Source organism: Tachypleus tridentatus, chromosome 2 (genome assembly GCF_004210375.1).
Source record: "Tachypleus tridentatus isolate NWPU-2018 chromosome 2, ASM421037v1, whole genome shotgun sequence".
Taxonomy (NCBI): Eukaryota; Metazoa; Arthropoda; class Merostomata; order Xiphosura; family Limulidae; genus Tachypleus; species Tachypleus tridentatus.
Window position 1 is genome coordinate 105,596,450 of NC_134826.1, and position 15,638 is coordinate 105,612,087.

The window sequence follows — 15,638 nt, forward strand, 5'->3', positions numbered from 1 at the left end:
ACCTGAGAATGAAGACTTGTCGAAACTTTAGGAACAAATACAACAATCACATTATGAGTATAGCAAGAATACGAAGAGTTTTGTAGGCTCTCTGAGAGATCTTTCGTTTTATTCTAACTTAATGTTTATTCTCATTGCTACAACCCACTTTTTTTTTTCCAGCACTATGCACATGTTCTTCATGATTATTTCAAACTTTGCTGCGGACCAAGTTGTCTCTGATTCCACGGCAGTTTATCTGATTATTTAGTTCTCGGCAGGTGACACGCTGGGCTCCGTTATACCGTGGGTAACTGAACAGTTTCCCATGAAAAGAAAATATTTTGCAGTAGTTAGTATGCTCTTATTAGGAATTTTCTTCTTGTTTTCCGCTACTTTCACTAATTTGACACTGCATCTGCTATATTCAAGCTGTGGAATACTAGCAAGTGTGTAGCATGAGTATTAATTACGTAAGTTGTGCCTGAATGTCAAGGACGAGAGGGTGAAGCTATTGCTCAAAGCTGATGTTACTTCTCTGTGCAGGCCTGTTTTAGTGGGTATGGTTTGATTTATGTTAGCGTAACAACATTTGTTGTTGCTACGGTTCAGTAACTTAACATGACGTTACTTTTAAAGTTAAACTGACAACATACGTTTGTTTGTTTTTTTGCCATTTGTTTAAGTTACTAAATTTCTTTAGTATTGGTGGCTGCTCCGATTTAAAAAGTTAACCTGATGTTACAGTTAAAGTTGACCCGACAGCATCGGTAGTGGTTACGATTTACTAGTTTATTCTGTTATTGTAATTTTCTTTTTCTATAAAGATATCATTATTTCCACTTAATCCCATTTAACATAAACACAACTGCATTGTTTCAAACTTTCAAAGATACAATTGTACGCTTAATTCTTAATCCTCATGTTCGTTAAAATAATTTAATATAACTTGCGAATAAGTTTCTGTGTTTTATTTTAATAGGTTATTTTCGGGACCAATAACCTCTTTCACATTCTGGGATCTCTTGACGTCATTGTCGCCCTCTTGTGGACGTTAGAGCAGATCATTCTACGACAACGTGTGTTTACAACCCAACAAAAAGTAATAGCAGCATAAGGAGCGGTGTTCTTTTCTTTGTAGAACTTTAAACAACCATAAAAAAGAGGACATGTACGTTTATATGTCTTTATTAGTTGCTATACCAGATAAGTAAATTTCGCATGGCTTCAATTTGCCTACATTAAGGTTAGAAATATTTTCTAGTAGTTACACAAGATTAAATAGTATGTGTGTTTTCATTTTAACTTAATTTCATTAAAATATTCTTTATATAACTCGAAAACAAAAATGCTGAATTTTTAAAGCATGTATTCCTCTATAATTAATTCATTTTCTTGACATATGCAGCTGGTTCTCAATAACGCAGAAAACAGTATGTTTGGATTGGTTTGGTTTGGTGTTTTATGGCGCAAAGCAACCAGGCTATCTGCCCAGTATGTTTGGAATACTTGCCAAGAGCAGTAGTTAATTTTTTTAACAAAACGAAAAATAGTATATTTGGAGCACTTGTAGTGGTTGGTTCTAAACAATTCGAAAAACAACAGTTTTGGAATACTTACAAATATCACTAGTTGGTTTGCAACAGTACTGGAAACAGTAGATTTGGAGTATTTGTAAGATTAGTTTTAATTTCATGAGATGTAGAATGTTACATGATTATTCTGTACTATTACTTTGAAGAGACAGAAACACAAAATACGTGTTTCAAGATGAGTTCTAAAGACCAAATATTACAGTAATTTGAGTGCACGGTTTTAAGTTAAAAGTTTATGTAATTACTCTTGTGTTTTTATAATGATTTTGTTTTTAAAATTTTAAGTGCTAAGGTATATACAAAAAATGTTAAAATATCTTTTCATTTTCCAAGAGCATGAAAAGTTTTGATATTCTACACTTCCATGTACTAAAAAAATAACTACAATAATTCAACAGAAACATTTCAAAACTCGATATCAACATTGGCAGTTTGAACTCAGTGTTTCCTCTTGGATTTCTTGCTTCTTTCTTATTGCTAATGGTTCCAAACTCCACTCCAGAGCGCCGATAACGGATAAGGCCCCGAGGGTGTAGAACATATATTGGTATTTTTCTAGATAATCTCTGAAGAAACCTGAAATATTTCAATTAAAATAATTGAATGAGATAATTGTTTAGTTGCTTATCTCGTTGACACAGTCTAAATAAAACCATCTCAAGATCTGTGGGTATAGGAGTGATTAGGTGGTGGGGGACAAAAGTTGAGCAGTTGTCCCTCTACTTTTATTTTATCCGGAATATACTATATACGACATTCACGATAATTAAGACGGGTTTTTGTCCCTACATTTGGGCTTCAAACCTCACCCATGAATACATTTCTGTGTCAAATCTTCATGATTATTTTATTTTGAGATGAATTACGAGGCTTACAACTATGTATTTATACACAGAGGAATTTTAAGATTGCCCCCTCTCAAATGGCTCTGCTAAATGTCACAAACCCTTACTGATCTCTTTTTCTTTCTTTCTCAAATGTTGAAGCAGTGAAAGTAGCATAAATAAACATTCATGTTTTTTTCTCATATATTGCAATATAGTATCAAGCACTGGTATGTTTGGTTTATAAATTGCCTTCTCATAGTCATCCAAAGAGAAATATCACTGTTCACAAAACAATAAGACAGACTAGTTTTTTTTTTTTTTTATGAAAGCAGTAAACACTATTTACTGCATTTGTTTTTGCTATGAAAAAAAAGCAACAATAAGTTTTAAAACTCGTGGAATCATAACCTACTTCAATCACTCTCTTTTTTTCCAACCCGAAAACTACAAAGTTCGATGAGAAAAAAAGTGAAATCCATTCTATTCTCGAGTTCGGCCCCGCATGGCCAGGTGGGTTAAGACGTTCGACTCGTATTCTAGGGTCGCGGGTTCGAATCCCCGTCGCGCCAAACATGCTCGCCCCTTTCAGCCGTGGGAGTGTTATAATGTTACGACCAATCCCACTATTCGTTGGTAAGAGTAGCCCAAGAGTTGGCGGTTGGTGATAATGACTAGCTGCCTTCCCTCTAGTCTTACACTGCTAAATTAGGGACGGCTAGCGCAGATAACCCTCGAGTAGCTTTGCGCGAAATTAAACAAATAAACTACTGTTGAGTTTATCACTTGTTACTTAAATAGACCAGCTTGATAAGAATCTACCCCTCGTCAATAACCTCGGCCTGAAATTGTCATTTATGGATTTTTAGTTGTCTTTTCTTTATGACAAATAACTTATATTAATTCAATAAAGACAACTTCTAAAAAAGTTGAACTTGAAAATAAAAGCAATAACGCTGAATATCAAAGGGTCAATTGAAATTTTGTGCTGTAAATTAAGCAATTGTTTGGTGAAGGGATGAAAGGTTAGCTATCTTACATATTTTGAAAGAAATGCTCATTCATTATGAATAACATTCATATAACCTTTAAAGTTTACAATGTGTAAACTCCTTATAGAGTTACCAAATTGCCATTTTTGTGTTTTCATTCTTGAAGCAGGTCGAATCTTTTAACATTGACTATTGACCAAATAAAGATTTTATTGTGCACTTCAAGCGTTGGTTTTACTTTTTCTTTCCACAACTAACATTTTTTATGTTGTTCTTTGGAAAATTTTTAGCATTAATTCTGTTTATACTTTTCTGAGCTATTCAATGGACAAGACATTTACGATGTTTTAATATCCTAAAAAATAAATACTCCGAAACTATGAACTGATTTTAAAAAAGTATAGAAGTTGTTTGTTGTGAAATTCCAAAAATAAAATAACATTCTATAAAAACGTCATTTCAGACACATTATATCTAGCAATAAACAAAAATAATGGAAAGATGAAAAAAAATCAAGTGAAATTGTCTATTTTTCATAGACTCGCTTTTCTACATCAGACGGCCTAGTGATTACGTCCAACCCTTGAGGACGTGGGTACATTAAAAATTGACTTTATCCTCACTGATATTGTAATCCAAGTGTTGGAAGCGGTTACTGTTGACCATTTGCCTTGCGTCTAGTCTATGAGATGAAAATTTGGAACAGCTAATGTAGATATCTTTTGTGTTAGCCAAGGCAGTTATCCGAAACAAAGAAAACTTATTTTGCACATTGCATCGGGTAAGGAATTAAGTTATACATTCAGTATTTCGACAATATATCATTACTGTGGCCTATCGCCTATTACCATAACTCTAAGTATGCAATACACGAAGCTTTTATCGAAACACTACAGATAATCGTCACTTATGATGTATCGCTTATTATAATATAAAATACCTTTATATACCAGCGAAGCGTGATCTGTAAATTGGCTGTTTGTGTGAAATTACTTTGGAATAATGTTAGCGTTAAGGCCTGGCATGGCCAAGCGCGTAAGACGTGCGACTCGTAATCCGCGGGTTCGCGCCCGCGTCGCGCCAAACATGCTCGCCCTCCCAGCCGTGGGGGCGTTATATGTTACAGTCAATCCCACTATTCGTTGGTACAAGAGTTGGCGGTGGGTGGTGATGACTAGCTGCCTTCCCTCTAGTCTTACACTGCTAAATGAGGGACGGCTCGGTGCAGTGGGCTAACAACCTGCTCACTTAAATACTTGTTGAAGAATCCGCAAGCGATTGCGGCCCTATGTTCCTAGATGGAATCTAATGGTGATAACTAACTAACTAATGTTAGCGTTACATTTTATATATTTTTTTATTGTTGTTTACTTGAACAAGACAAGCAGTTAAGCTGTCACATTATTCTTACTTGTGCAGAGCTAGTAAAAAAGTACATGTTAAAATTATCATTAGACTTGTTTTGATGTAACATAGCTATCTGGGGTTCATGCTTCGTTCTCGGAAGAGGTTATTGTTTTTGTTTTTTGAATTTCGCGCACAGCTACACGAGGGCTATCTGCACTAGGAAGAGGTTAAACATCATAACTAGTTAACATCTTCGACTTGTTTGTAAAGGTAGTACTACAACCTTTTGAAACAATCAAGAAAATGCTTATATTTTCTTGACCATTGGACCGCTTTTTCACCATTTTTACTTTTTCTTTTTTAGTTTGTTCAGTAATCTTAAGTTTTTATGAAAGTTTAACTGTTGAATAACCAAAACACTGGGTTTTTTATGTCCTATAGACATAAAATTTGGGATAAATCCGTTTTTGGTCATCTTAGCGGGCAAAAAGGTTAGTTAAAACCATAATTTTAGGTTTTTACCAGTTATTTAGCCTTGTTTCAACTAATTTACATGAAATTTGGTACAAAGATAGTATTTTTAAGTATCAAACAGAGATGTAGACAATTTTTTTGAACTTTTGCTCAATTTTTCAGCGATAAAAGCACAGGTTGGGGTTTTTTGAGTTATTCATGTGTATGTCAATCAACTTACATGGGAGTTGGTGCAAAGGCACATTCTTCCACGTCCCAAACAGTGACATAGAGTGTTTAGTTTTTCTCTGTCTACATAATTGTTCTTGATCAAAATTGGTCATGTTGGGATTTTGGCAGAGACATGTTGCATTCGCCATGTGAATTTGATCTCTTTAATTTTATTCTATTTTTGAAATATCAAACGGATTGTCACGACCTTAACAAAGATCATCAAACATTGTGTGGCGTAAATCACGTTTAGAAACCTAATAAAATATTTCTCATAATAGATAAAAAGTCAATGAAATTCTGTACAAATCAGAATTTTCATTGAGTGTCTTAAGAAACTAAACACTCCAGATGTCGCTTGCATAAAGTAGGATTTATGTTTACAGCATCAAGTAGCTAATTAACATATTGATACTAAAATGCTTAATAAACCTAGTAGTTTCTAAACGTATAATCAACATATAGTGTTTATTGGGGTGATATATCAAATACTATGTATTACTTTTTTTCAAATGTCGATATTTTGTTTGCAAATTTTATAGGATGATAACTTGATAAATATTTCTTGTAGAAATTTTTAAGAAATTAGTTTGCAAAAATACAGCTTAAAATTGAACACAAAATACTGTAATTGGAACGTTCTGTCTCTATAGTTAAATGTATCTTGAGCCCCGCGTCGCTGTATTCCATACATACTAGAGCCCGCCATGGCCAAGTGTGTTAAGGCATTCGACTCGTAATCCGAGGGTCGCGGGTTCGAATCCCGGTCGCACCAAACATGCTCGCCCTCCCAGCTGTGAGGGCGCTATAATGTGACGGTCAATCCCACTATTCGTTGGTAAAAGAGTAGCCCAAGAGTTGGCGGTGGGTGGTGATGACTAGCTCTTTTTTCCTCTAGTCTTACACTGTTAAATTAGGGACGGCTAGCACATATAGCCCTCGAGTAGCTTTGTGCGAAATTCAAAACAAACAAACAAACAAAATCCATACATACTAGAATATCGTATTAAGAACCTTTTGTAGCTGTATTTTAAACATTATTGTGTATTGTAATGGGAACGTTCTATCACTAGTTATGTATACCGAACGTGAAAAGCCGTGGCGCTGTATTTTATATATAATAGTGCGTGGTAATGGGAATGAGTTGTTAGTTGTTTATATACCAAACGTGAAACCTCTTTTACTATTTGGCTACTAAACGTACTTGGAAGCTGATTGTTTTATTATCTTCCTGCATTTCGTTTGGATACTTAACGAACATTGATACTAATTGATTAGTTAATGAACACAGATGCTATTTGGTTACGTAATCTACATGAATAATGATTTGTTACCATAATTAGTTCTCTATATTGCATTTAAGAACAATCAACATTTCTTAGTCTGTTTGTACTTGATAGAAATATAAATCAAACGTTTTAATTTCTCATGTTTGTGAATAAGTGTGAAACAAACATTTTAAACAGTAAAAATTATAAACTAAAACAGTGGTAGAATCTGAAGGAGAGGGGTTGATGTCAATAAGATATTATATCCAGAAATGCAGTAACTATAAGAAACGTATCGTGTTACCTACCTATTACTGGAGATCTACAGATGGAGACGAATGCGTTCAGAAAGCTTACAATTCCCAATGCAAATGGCAAGTTCTCCAGTCCAAGGTACTCTGTCATAATTACAGGTTGAAGTATAATGGCCGTGCCTGAAAAGATACCCATCAGGATCGACACTATCATTATTGTTATTAAACTGATGCAAAAGGGTAAGACTACATATAATCCACCAATTGCTAAGAAAGTGAGTATACAAACGTTTTTCCTTCTCATCAGTTTACAGTCTGTAACCCATCCTGAAGTCGTGCGGCCTATTAAATCTGCAGCAGAGAATCCAGAAAGAAAGAAGACAGCCACAGATTCATGGATACCTTGATCTTTTCCATAATCCACGATCACCATAATAAAAGTGAACATGCAGTTGGCTAAAATGATTCTCGGCAAGGCTATGACGTAAAACATGGGATCCTTGACAATCCCCAGGATGTGGAGTAGGTGAAATTTTAAAACATCCATGGACGGTTTCAAAACACACAACTTGTCACCTGAAACTTCATTTTTAGTTAATTTCTTGTTGTCTTCAACATGCAGAATCAACAATGAGGGTGACTGCTTTTTCGTAGAATTATTATAATTAATTTCCTTAGTTTTAAGGAATTGTGAAGCCATATCACGAGGTAGTTCGATGCTGTTAATAGAATTTTTGCATTTTACGTCGCTCGAGTCATTGTCTTGGAATTCTTCTACTACTTTTGAAGTATTCGTGGAACATTTCTCATCTAGCAACAAGGGCATCTGTTTTTCATCCGAACCATCGAGTAGAATTATTTCAGTCCTACTTGTTTGAGACTCGTGTAATTTTTTAGTTATCCAAGATGGCTCCCTGTACAAAGACGCGCCTATAGCTCCCTGAAGTATAATGCCTCCTTGAAGGAGAAAAGTGCCATACAATCCATAAATCTCCAAAAGATGTTCTGTAAGAGGTGGTATAACAAACGATCCAACACTAGATCCAGCCATTGAGATTCCAACAGCAGTCGCCCTGTAGCGTTTGAAGTATTTGTTGACAATAACAATGTTGGTTGTCATAATTAGGCCGAGTCCAAATCCTGGTTTGAAAAAAAAATATTCACATTGAAGATTCCTAAAACAAAAGCATCTCTTTGAAAAGACCATATACACATCATTTGTTCTTAACAGTATGTTCAGTCCAGATATTCAACTGTTGATCTCATGTTGGTAACGTTTAGTCTCAGTGTACTCGGTTTAGATATTAAACTGCTTATGTCATGCCAGAATAACTCAGTTTAGGCGTTAAACTGTTTATCTTATGTAATTAACATTTGATTTCAGTGTATTTCTACTTTGAGTGTACTGTGAGAAAAAATGCTTACCGATATAGCATAAACAGTCTGTGTCATAAATATTTGATCTCAACAGTATACCCAAACCAGGTATTAAATTATTTAGGTCATTTTTCATGTATTTGATTCTTCTGGAACTATTTTTACAAACATACAGAGTGGCCCATAAGTCCCTACCCATCCATATGTTGTTATGTTATATTCAATTACGCATGTATTATAAATTTGTTTCTTTTTTCAGAGAAATATGGCCGATGTAAGCCTATTTACACTTGAAGAGCATATTGTGACAAGTACATGGGTACATGAGCGCAAGAATACTGGTGACACCCTGGATATAATAACTGGCAAATTTAGAGAAAGATTCAATAAGGATCCACCAACACGAAAAACGATGTCAAATTGGGAGAGCAAATTGTTTGAAACTGGCAATATTAAGGATGCATCTTGTTCAGGAAGACCAGTTAAACGTAGAGAGTCATGTGCTGGTGTGGAAGAATCAGTAATTAACCCGCCATTAAAGTCAACAAGAAAAAGATCAGCTAAACTTGGTATCCCGTGAGCAACCATGCAGACCTTTATGAAAAAGGACATGGGTGTTAAAGCATGGCGACCCACATTTGTGAATGAACTAAGTGATGCTGATAGAGAAAACAGGAAACTGGCGTGTGATGAGTTACTGCGAATCTTCAATACGATCCATTCTCGAGGAAAGGTGATGTTTACAGACGAGTGCGCAATTTACCGTTCGAGTCGAGCACGAAATGTTTACTTCTGGGCAAAGGAGAATCCTCATTATTATGAAGAAATTGAATACAACACTCCGCATGTCATGATGTGGGCAGCACTTAATGCGCGTCATGTTATTGGACCATACTTCTTTGACGGGCCAGTAAGCCATATCTCATATCTAAACATGTTACAACAATGATTTATACCGAAACTCGATGAACTTTGAATCAGAGAGGAGGTTTGGTTTCAACAAGATGGAGCTCCGGCTCATTATGCCCTCACTGTGCAAGATTATCTTAATGACACTTTTCCAGACAAATGGACAGGTTGTGGTTCTGTAACATCCCCGGCACCCATGAAATGGCCCACAAGAAGTCCGGACTTGACAATATGTGATAACTCTCTTTGGGGATATATAAAGGACATTGTGTCTAAACAACGTTATAATACTAATGATGAGTTGAAAGTAGCTGTTACCGCTGCATTTGGAACAATAACCCCTGCTATGTTGAGGAAAATGTCTCACAGAACATGGCGTCGCATAATATTACGCAGCAAGGATGAGGGACAGCACACAGATTCACTGAATACATAAGATATATGGAAGGGTAGGGACTTACGGGCCACCCTGTACTTTTCCACGTTCCTCTCTTTTTCGTTTGGGTAGTTCTGAATTTCATATTTTTAATGTTTGTATAAATTATTGTAATTATTTTCAATAAAAATATTTAACCATTTACTTTAATGTTGGTTTATTTGCTTTAAATTAGATCTGCTTTCTTAGTGACGAGAAACCAACTTGAATTAAAAATGTATCCCAGAACGGCTGGTATGGATATTAATACTTTTACTGATAAGGAGAAAACAACGTTTCGACCTTCCTAGGTCATCTTCTGATTAAGAAAGAGTATTTAATGCGATCGTTGACGGGCACGTCTTAGGGACGAGAGTATAAAGGTGTTCCTTTATACCAATACTAATTAATAACCTAACATCCACCTGCAACACGCCCTACAATCCGGTACCCGTTTATACTCTCGTCTCTCAGACGAGTGTCCGGCAACGGTCACATTCAAACACTCTTTCTTTCCAAACCTGAAGATGACCTAGGCAGGCCGAAACGTTGTTCTCTCCTTATCGGTAAGTGTTAATATCCATACCAGCCGTTCTCACATACATTTTTAAATTTGCTTTACTTCTTTTAAAATAAATTTGTTTATTTCTTTCATAGTTGCTTATTTTATAATATCAATGCTTATTCTATTTTGATGTTCGAATGTTATGATAATTCTTAAAATGTTCAATTTCATTTCAAAGTATTGAGATATTTGTTTTACCATAGATCACTCCAATAAAGACCGTGACATACGCCATGTTACTGGCTACGAAACAAAGTACAACACCACTAGATGCCGCCAGCACACCAGTCAATGTTACTGTCCGGGCTGAAAAGTGTTGGAGAAGAACTCCTGTCAATAATCCTGAAAAATATAGTTTAATTTAATATCGCAAAATAAAGCTATAAAATTAGGACTTAATTATATTAGTATGGAAATGTTTCAAGACTTAAATTTGCGAACTTATTTTTTTCTTTCATTAAATAAATTAAAAATAGAGCTAAAATGCTAGTTTTTATACTGGATATATCGGATATTTTAAAAGTATCTAAACAGGAGAAATTTCTATTGCATAAGATTAGGTCTTTAGATAAGTAATAAAACTGGCAATTTTCAGGTGGCTGCTGCACTCAAGAAAACGTGTATCAGCACGAGACTTAGGGGGGAAAACAATATTGTCTTGTTTGTTTTGGAATTTCGGACAAAGCTACTCGAGAGCTATCTGTCCCTAATTTAGCAGTGTAAGACTAGAGGGAAGGCAGCTAGTCATCACCACACACCGCCAACTCTTGGGCTACTCTTTTACCAACGAATAGTGGGATTGACCGCCACTTTATAACGTCCCCAAGGCTGGGCGGGCGAGAATGTTTGGCGTGACGCGGGCACGAACCCGCGACTCTCGCATTACGAGTCGCACGCCTTACGCGCTTGGCCAAGCCAGGCCCCCGAATAGTGTCAGTTAAGTACTAACACTATCATTCTGCTATAAAATACTTATTTTACACCACTCAAATGATAAATAAGCCACCCTGTCTCTCTTTTTTTTTTTCAGTTTCAACAGAAACTTTACTCATTCTTATGAAATAAAATATTTAGATTTCTCGAGTGGGAGTTGCATTTTCTCTCTTTTTCTTTAAAATATAAAAAGAAATTGAAAATCGATTTTTCTCAAATGTATAATTCTAAAATAACTAACATTTAAGTTTTTAAAGTTATGCATTAATTGTGCAGTATGTAACAAAAAATATATATATAAATATCTAGCCTAGCATGGCCAGGTGGTTAAAGCACTCGACTCGTAATCTGAGGGTTGCGGGTTTGAATCCCCGTCACACCAAACATGCTCGCCCTTTCGTCCGTTATAATGTGATGGGCAATCTCACTATTCGTTGGTGAAAAAAGAGCCCAAGAGTTGGTGATAAGTAGTTGCTTTCCCTCTAGTTTTACACTGCTAATATTAGGGATGGCTAGTGCAAACAGCCCTCGAGTAGCTTGGCGCGAAATTCAAAAAACAAACATATAAATAGTTTTTTATACAAAATTGTGTATATGTTTGTGAAATGCATTTTGATTTACAAATTTAAATCTTAAGATGTTTGATAATATGAAACGTTGAAACAGTACTTAATGAACAAAAATATTTCAACGAAAAAAGGTTTGTTTTTTTAATTTCGCGCAAAGTTACACGAGGGTTATCTGTGCTAGCCGTCCCTAATTTAGTTGTGTATGATAAGAGGGAAGGCAGCTAGTGATCACCACTCACCGCCAATAGTGGGATTAACCGCACATTATAACGCCCCCACGGCTAAAAGAGCAAGTATGTTTGGTGCGACGGGGATTCGTATCCGCGACCCTCAGATTATGAATCGAACGCCTTATCCACCTGGCTACGAAAAAAGGAATTCAGATAAAACATTCTTTCTTTGTTTGGTGTTGTTAATGTATGGTTTTTCTTTTCCACTAAGCTTATATAAATAAACAATCGCTATATGGTAGCAAATGCGCAAATGATGTATTCGATTCGTATTTAGGTGATTGCCGTTAGTGGAAAATGTTTGTACCCACCTTGACTGAATGACTTGGTATTCTGAGCTAAAGGAATTATATAAATTCTTTCCTTTGTAAAATAGAATGAGCTAGTTAAGTTTTAAAGGGTCAGTAGGGTTTGTTGTTCGTTTAATGTGTTATAAGGGTCAAAGTTTAAGGGTCAGTGTTGGTGTTAAACACACTGTGTACCATATGGACTGCAGTGATACGTAGTTACTTAGGTCAAATGAAAACTTACAAACTGCTAAACAACTTTTATTTCGCTGTTGTTTAACTTGTCCTGAACTGATTACAGTTTGGAACAGGAAACGAGTCTAAAAGTGCATTCTGACATCAACGTCTTGAAGTAAAAGATGCTGTTGTTTCTTATCAAAAATCAAAGCTACACAAAACCCGGTTTCTAGAGGTATAAGTCTGCAGGTGTACCACTGTGCCACTGGGAGGCAAAGTGAAAGCTTTTGTTTGCCAGTTGTAGAACATTAGAATAATCATTTTAAATCTGGCAGTTCGATGTGACCATTTGGTCAAGTTATGAAAATTTCTAAAGTGAGGCCTCAGCTTGTTGTGGTAATTACTTCATCTGAGTCTGAAGAGTTTTATCAGTCAATAATAATACAATGAAACGCTAATCACTCGACATATCTGTTTCTCTCTTCTGTTTTTCAGCATTTTATTTAGTAACCGAAGAATGTATGGTGTAATTGTTGTATATACGAAATATAACATAAAATATCAAGACACTAGTGAAAACTTGCAAACTACTAAAACTTTCCATTTCGCTGTTGTTTAACGTGTCCTGTACTGATTATAGCTTGGAAATATAAAGGAATGAATTTTGGGTATGATAGCTGATAAAACAAAAAAGCGCTGCTTAACTAATTAATGAATGAATATTTTCTGTAACATTTTTATCAATGCTGTAAGTGTAGTTACCAGTTTGGCCGTCAATTGTGATATTATTTCTTTAAGTTGTACGCTCTATCCTTCATTTCGGTCGCACCTTCTTTTCACATCAAAGGTGTTTTTAATTGGATAAAACTTAATCTGTAATAACGTTTCGTATCATATGAAATTGCAATGACCCGTCTGTTTATATACAGTTACTACCTTACTACCAACTCAGTTATTGTCTTCCAATCCCACTGTGTTTTTTTTAATTGTTATGCTATTTTACGGCTCGTATTTACTTACGATGAAAATGAAATCTCTGAAATTACAGCCTAGCCATACGAAAGAGGCACCATTAATTAAGCGTTTATTAAAACACTTCGAATTTTTACACGCTTTTAAGTTTTATTTTTGGAAATAAGTTTTCATCAAAATTTATTTGTACCCACCTTAACTGAATGACTTGGTATTCTGAGCTAAAGGAATTATATAAATTCTTTCTTTTGTAAAATAGGAAAAGTTACACCTATTGCATTTATCTGCGTAAACACAAAATATTGCTGAATTTCACATATTTTTCATGAGGATGTCTCTTTGCGATTATTTTCTCTAACAATACTTGGGAGAGTATTAATAAAACCTTTACTTACTACATTTAGGTTATTATAAATCATAGAAACAAACAACAACAACTGGAGTTTCAGCATCCCTAAGACAGAGAAATCTCAATCTTTTCTTAGGCGAAAGGCAGTTAGGCACTGAATATAACAGGAAGAGGGTGGTTATCATATTAATATATTCTTTACTTTCATAAATTCTTATGATTCTGAACTCAATGAAGCAGGGTATGTAACATACATTTTTAGTAGAAGAGTAAAACTGCCTATTGTGCTCTAGATGTAACCTAGCCGAAGGATAAATCTATTATCTGTACATTAGGTTTTTATGTGTAACCTACCAAAAAAGTAAATTTGTCATTAGTTTCTCTATATAGCAAACAGAAAGGTACTACTTGCATCGTTCGCTATGTATAACATAGTAGCAGGGTAGAGCTATAATTTTTTTCTCGTGTGTAACCGAGTTAATTATAGCTAAATTATAGTTTAAAGTTAGAACTATCTTAATTTATTATTTTTCGCGTATAAATGACTAGAAAGGTACGATTATCTTTATCATTTCCTATGTTCTCTACATAACCTAGTGGAAGGATATCTTTATTTATTTTGTTCCTTGTGTAACCTAGTAGAAGGGTAAAACTATCTTTATTATTTCTTCTATTCTCTGTAGCAAAAAGGTAGATCTTTCTTTATTCTCTTTCTGTAAAAGAAAGATATTTCAAAGAGAGAAGTAATTAAAAACTCTATACAGGTGTTTAATAATTTTATTTGTAGCTAATCATAACTAGGACAGTAATATGTATTCGTGTAAACAAGAATGGATTGAATAAGCACGAAAGTAAGACAGAGTGAGAGAATCATATGACGATGACATAGAAAGATGTCGTCACCCATGGTAACTTGCCACAGTCTTACCTGTCAAGTTGAACACAGCTGAACAAAGACTAAATGGCCAAGCAGCAGTTTCCCTAGTAACGTGAAATGCGTCGATGAAAGCGACGTAAAGCACACCAGCTGAACGAAATAATCCAAATGTTGACATCATCACTAAAAACCCAGCGAAAGCGACAACCCAACTCCATCCTTTATCGGGTCCAACTTCGTTTGCCTTAACATTGCTCATCTTCTCTTTTCGTGTCGCTCGCATATCTACTGTAAACGAAATCAAGTGGCAACACATGTTCACTGCCTATTTCCTTTACAGATTAAAAGAGGGCGCTTCCTAGATTTCTTGTAGCTACTAGTAACTTGACAACGGTTGCATAACACGATACCTGCAATGGAACCCCCAACCCCTTTTCAAAACGGCACACATGCGCATTGTAGCTAGAACTCCTTTTGTTTTTGTGATATATTGGACTATTTGTTGTGTATGGAAAGTACAGTAAAACAAATCCCAAATAAAATAAAAAGCAAGGTATCGCATAACCTTCAAAGGCAGAATCCTTTATTTCTAAAGCTGCATTAATTCTAAAGAATTATTTTATTTAAAACAGGTTTTACACATGTAGATAAGAAAACATATTCTTGATGACGAGAAACCCATTTTAAATAAAAATTATCTCAGAACGGCTGTTACGGATATTAACACTTTTACTGATAACGAGAGAACCTGAAAATGACCTAGAAAAGTCGAAACGCTGTTCTCTTCTTATCAGTAAAAGTGTTAATACCCATAACAGCCGTTCTGAGATACAAGAAAATATATTGTTTTATAAACCCTCTAGAAACATTTCTCCAAGATCGTTAGAAACATACCGACAGTTAAATAGCAATTTCAGCTCCTGTTGTATTAAAAATTAAGTAGAGTTGCTTTAACTTCTAGGGATAGTGGTTTATGTTGTGTTCTACTCTTCACAATGAACTAAGTTAAACAGGACTTCAAGAATTTGTAGTATG

At 35.2% G+C, this 15,638-nt stretch overlaps 1 protein-coding gene across 1 annotated transcript; it reads right to left on the bottom strand.

Moving 5' to 3' along the window:
- Positions 1–1,171: 1,171 nt before the first annotated feature.
- LOC143244770 (monocarboxylate transporter 12-like) lies at positions 1,172–14,937 on the bottom strand. Its single transcript, XM_076490065.1, has 4 exons — positions 14,655–14,937; positions 10,408–10,551; positions 6,998–8,083; positions 1,172–2,150 (listed from the first exon to the last, which is right to left on the bottom strand). Exons 1-4 carry the CDS (start codon positions 14,917–14,919, stop codon positions 1,993–1,995), a joined length of 1,653 nt encoding a protein of 550 aa, XP_076346180.1. The 5' UTR covers positions 14,920–14,937; the 3' UTR covers positions 1,172–1,992.
- Positions 14,938–15,638: the final 701 nt, after the last annotated feature.

Coding starts and splice junctions, on each gene's coding strand:
- LOC143244770 (XM_076490065.1), bottom strand. CDS start 14,919: ATGTGTTGCCACTTGATTTCGTTTACAGTAGATATGCGAGCGACACGA. Junction 8,084..10,407: donor CTTTATTGGAGTGATCTATG/GTAAAACAAATA, acceptor TTTTCAAACCAG/GATTTGGACTCGGCCTAATT. Junction 2,151..6,997: donor CTGTAGATCTCCAGTAATAG/GTAGGTAACACG, acceptor GAAATATTTCAG/GTTTCTTCAGAGATTATCTA.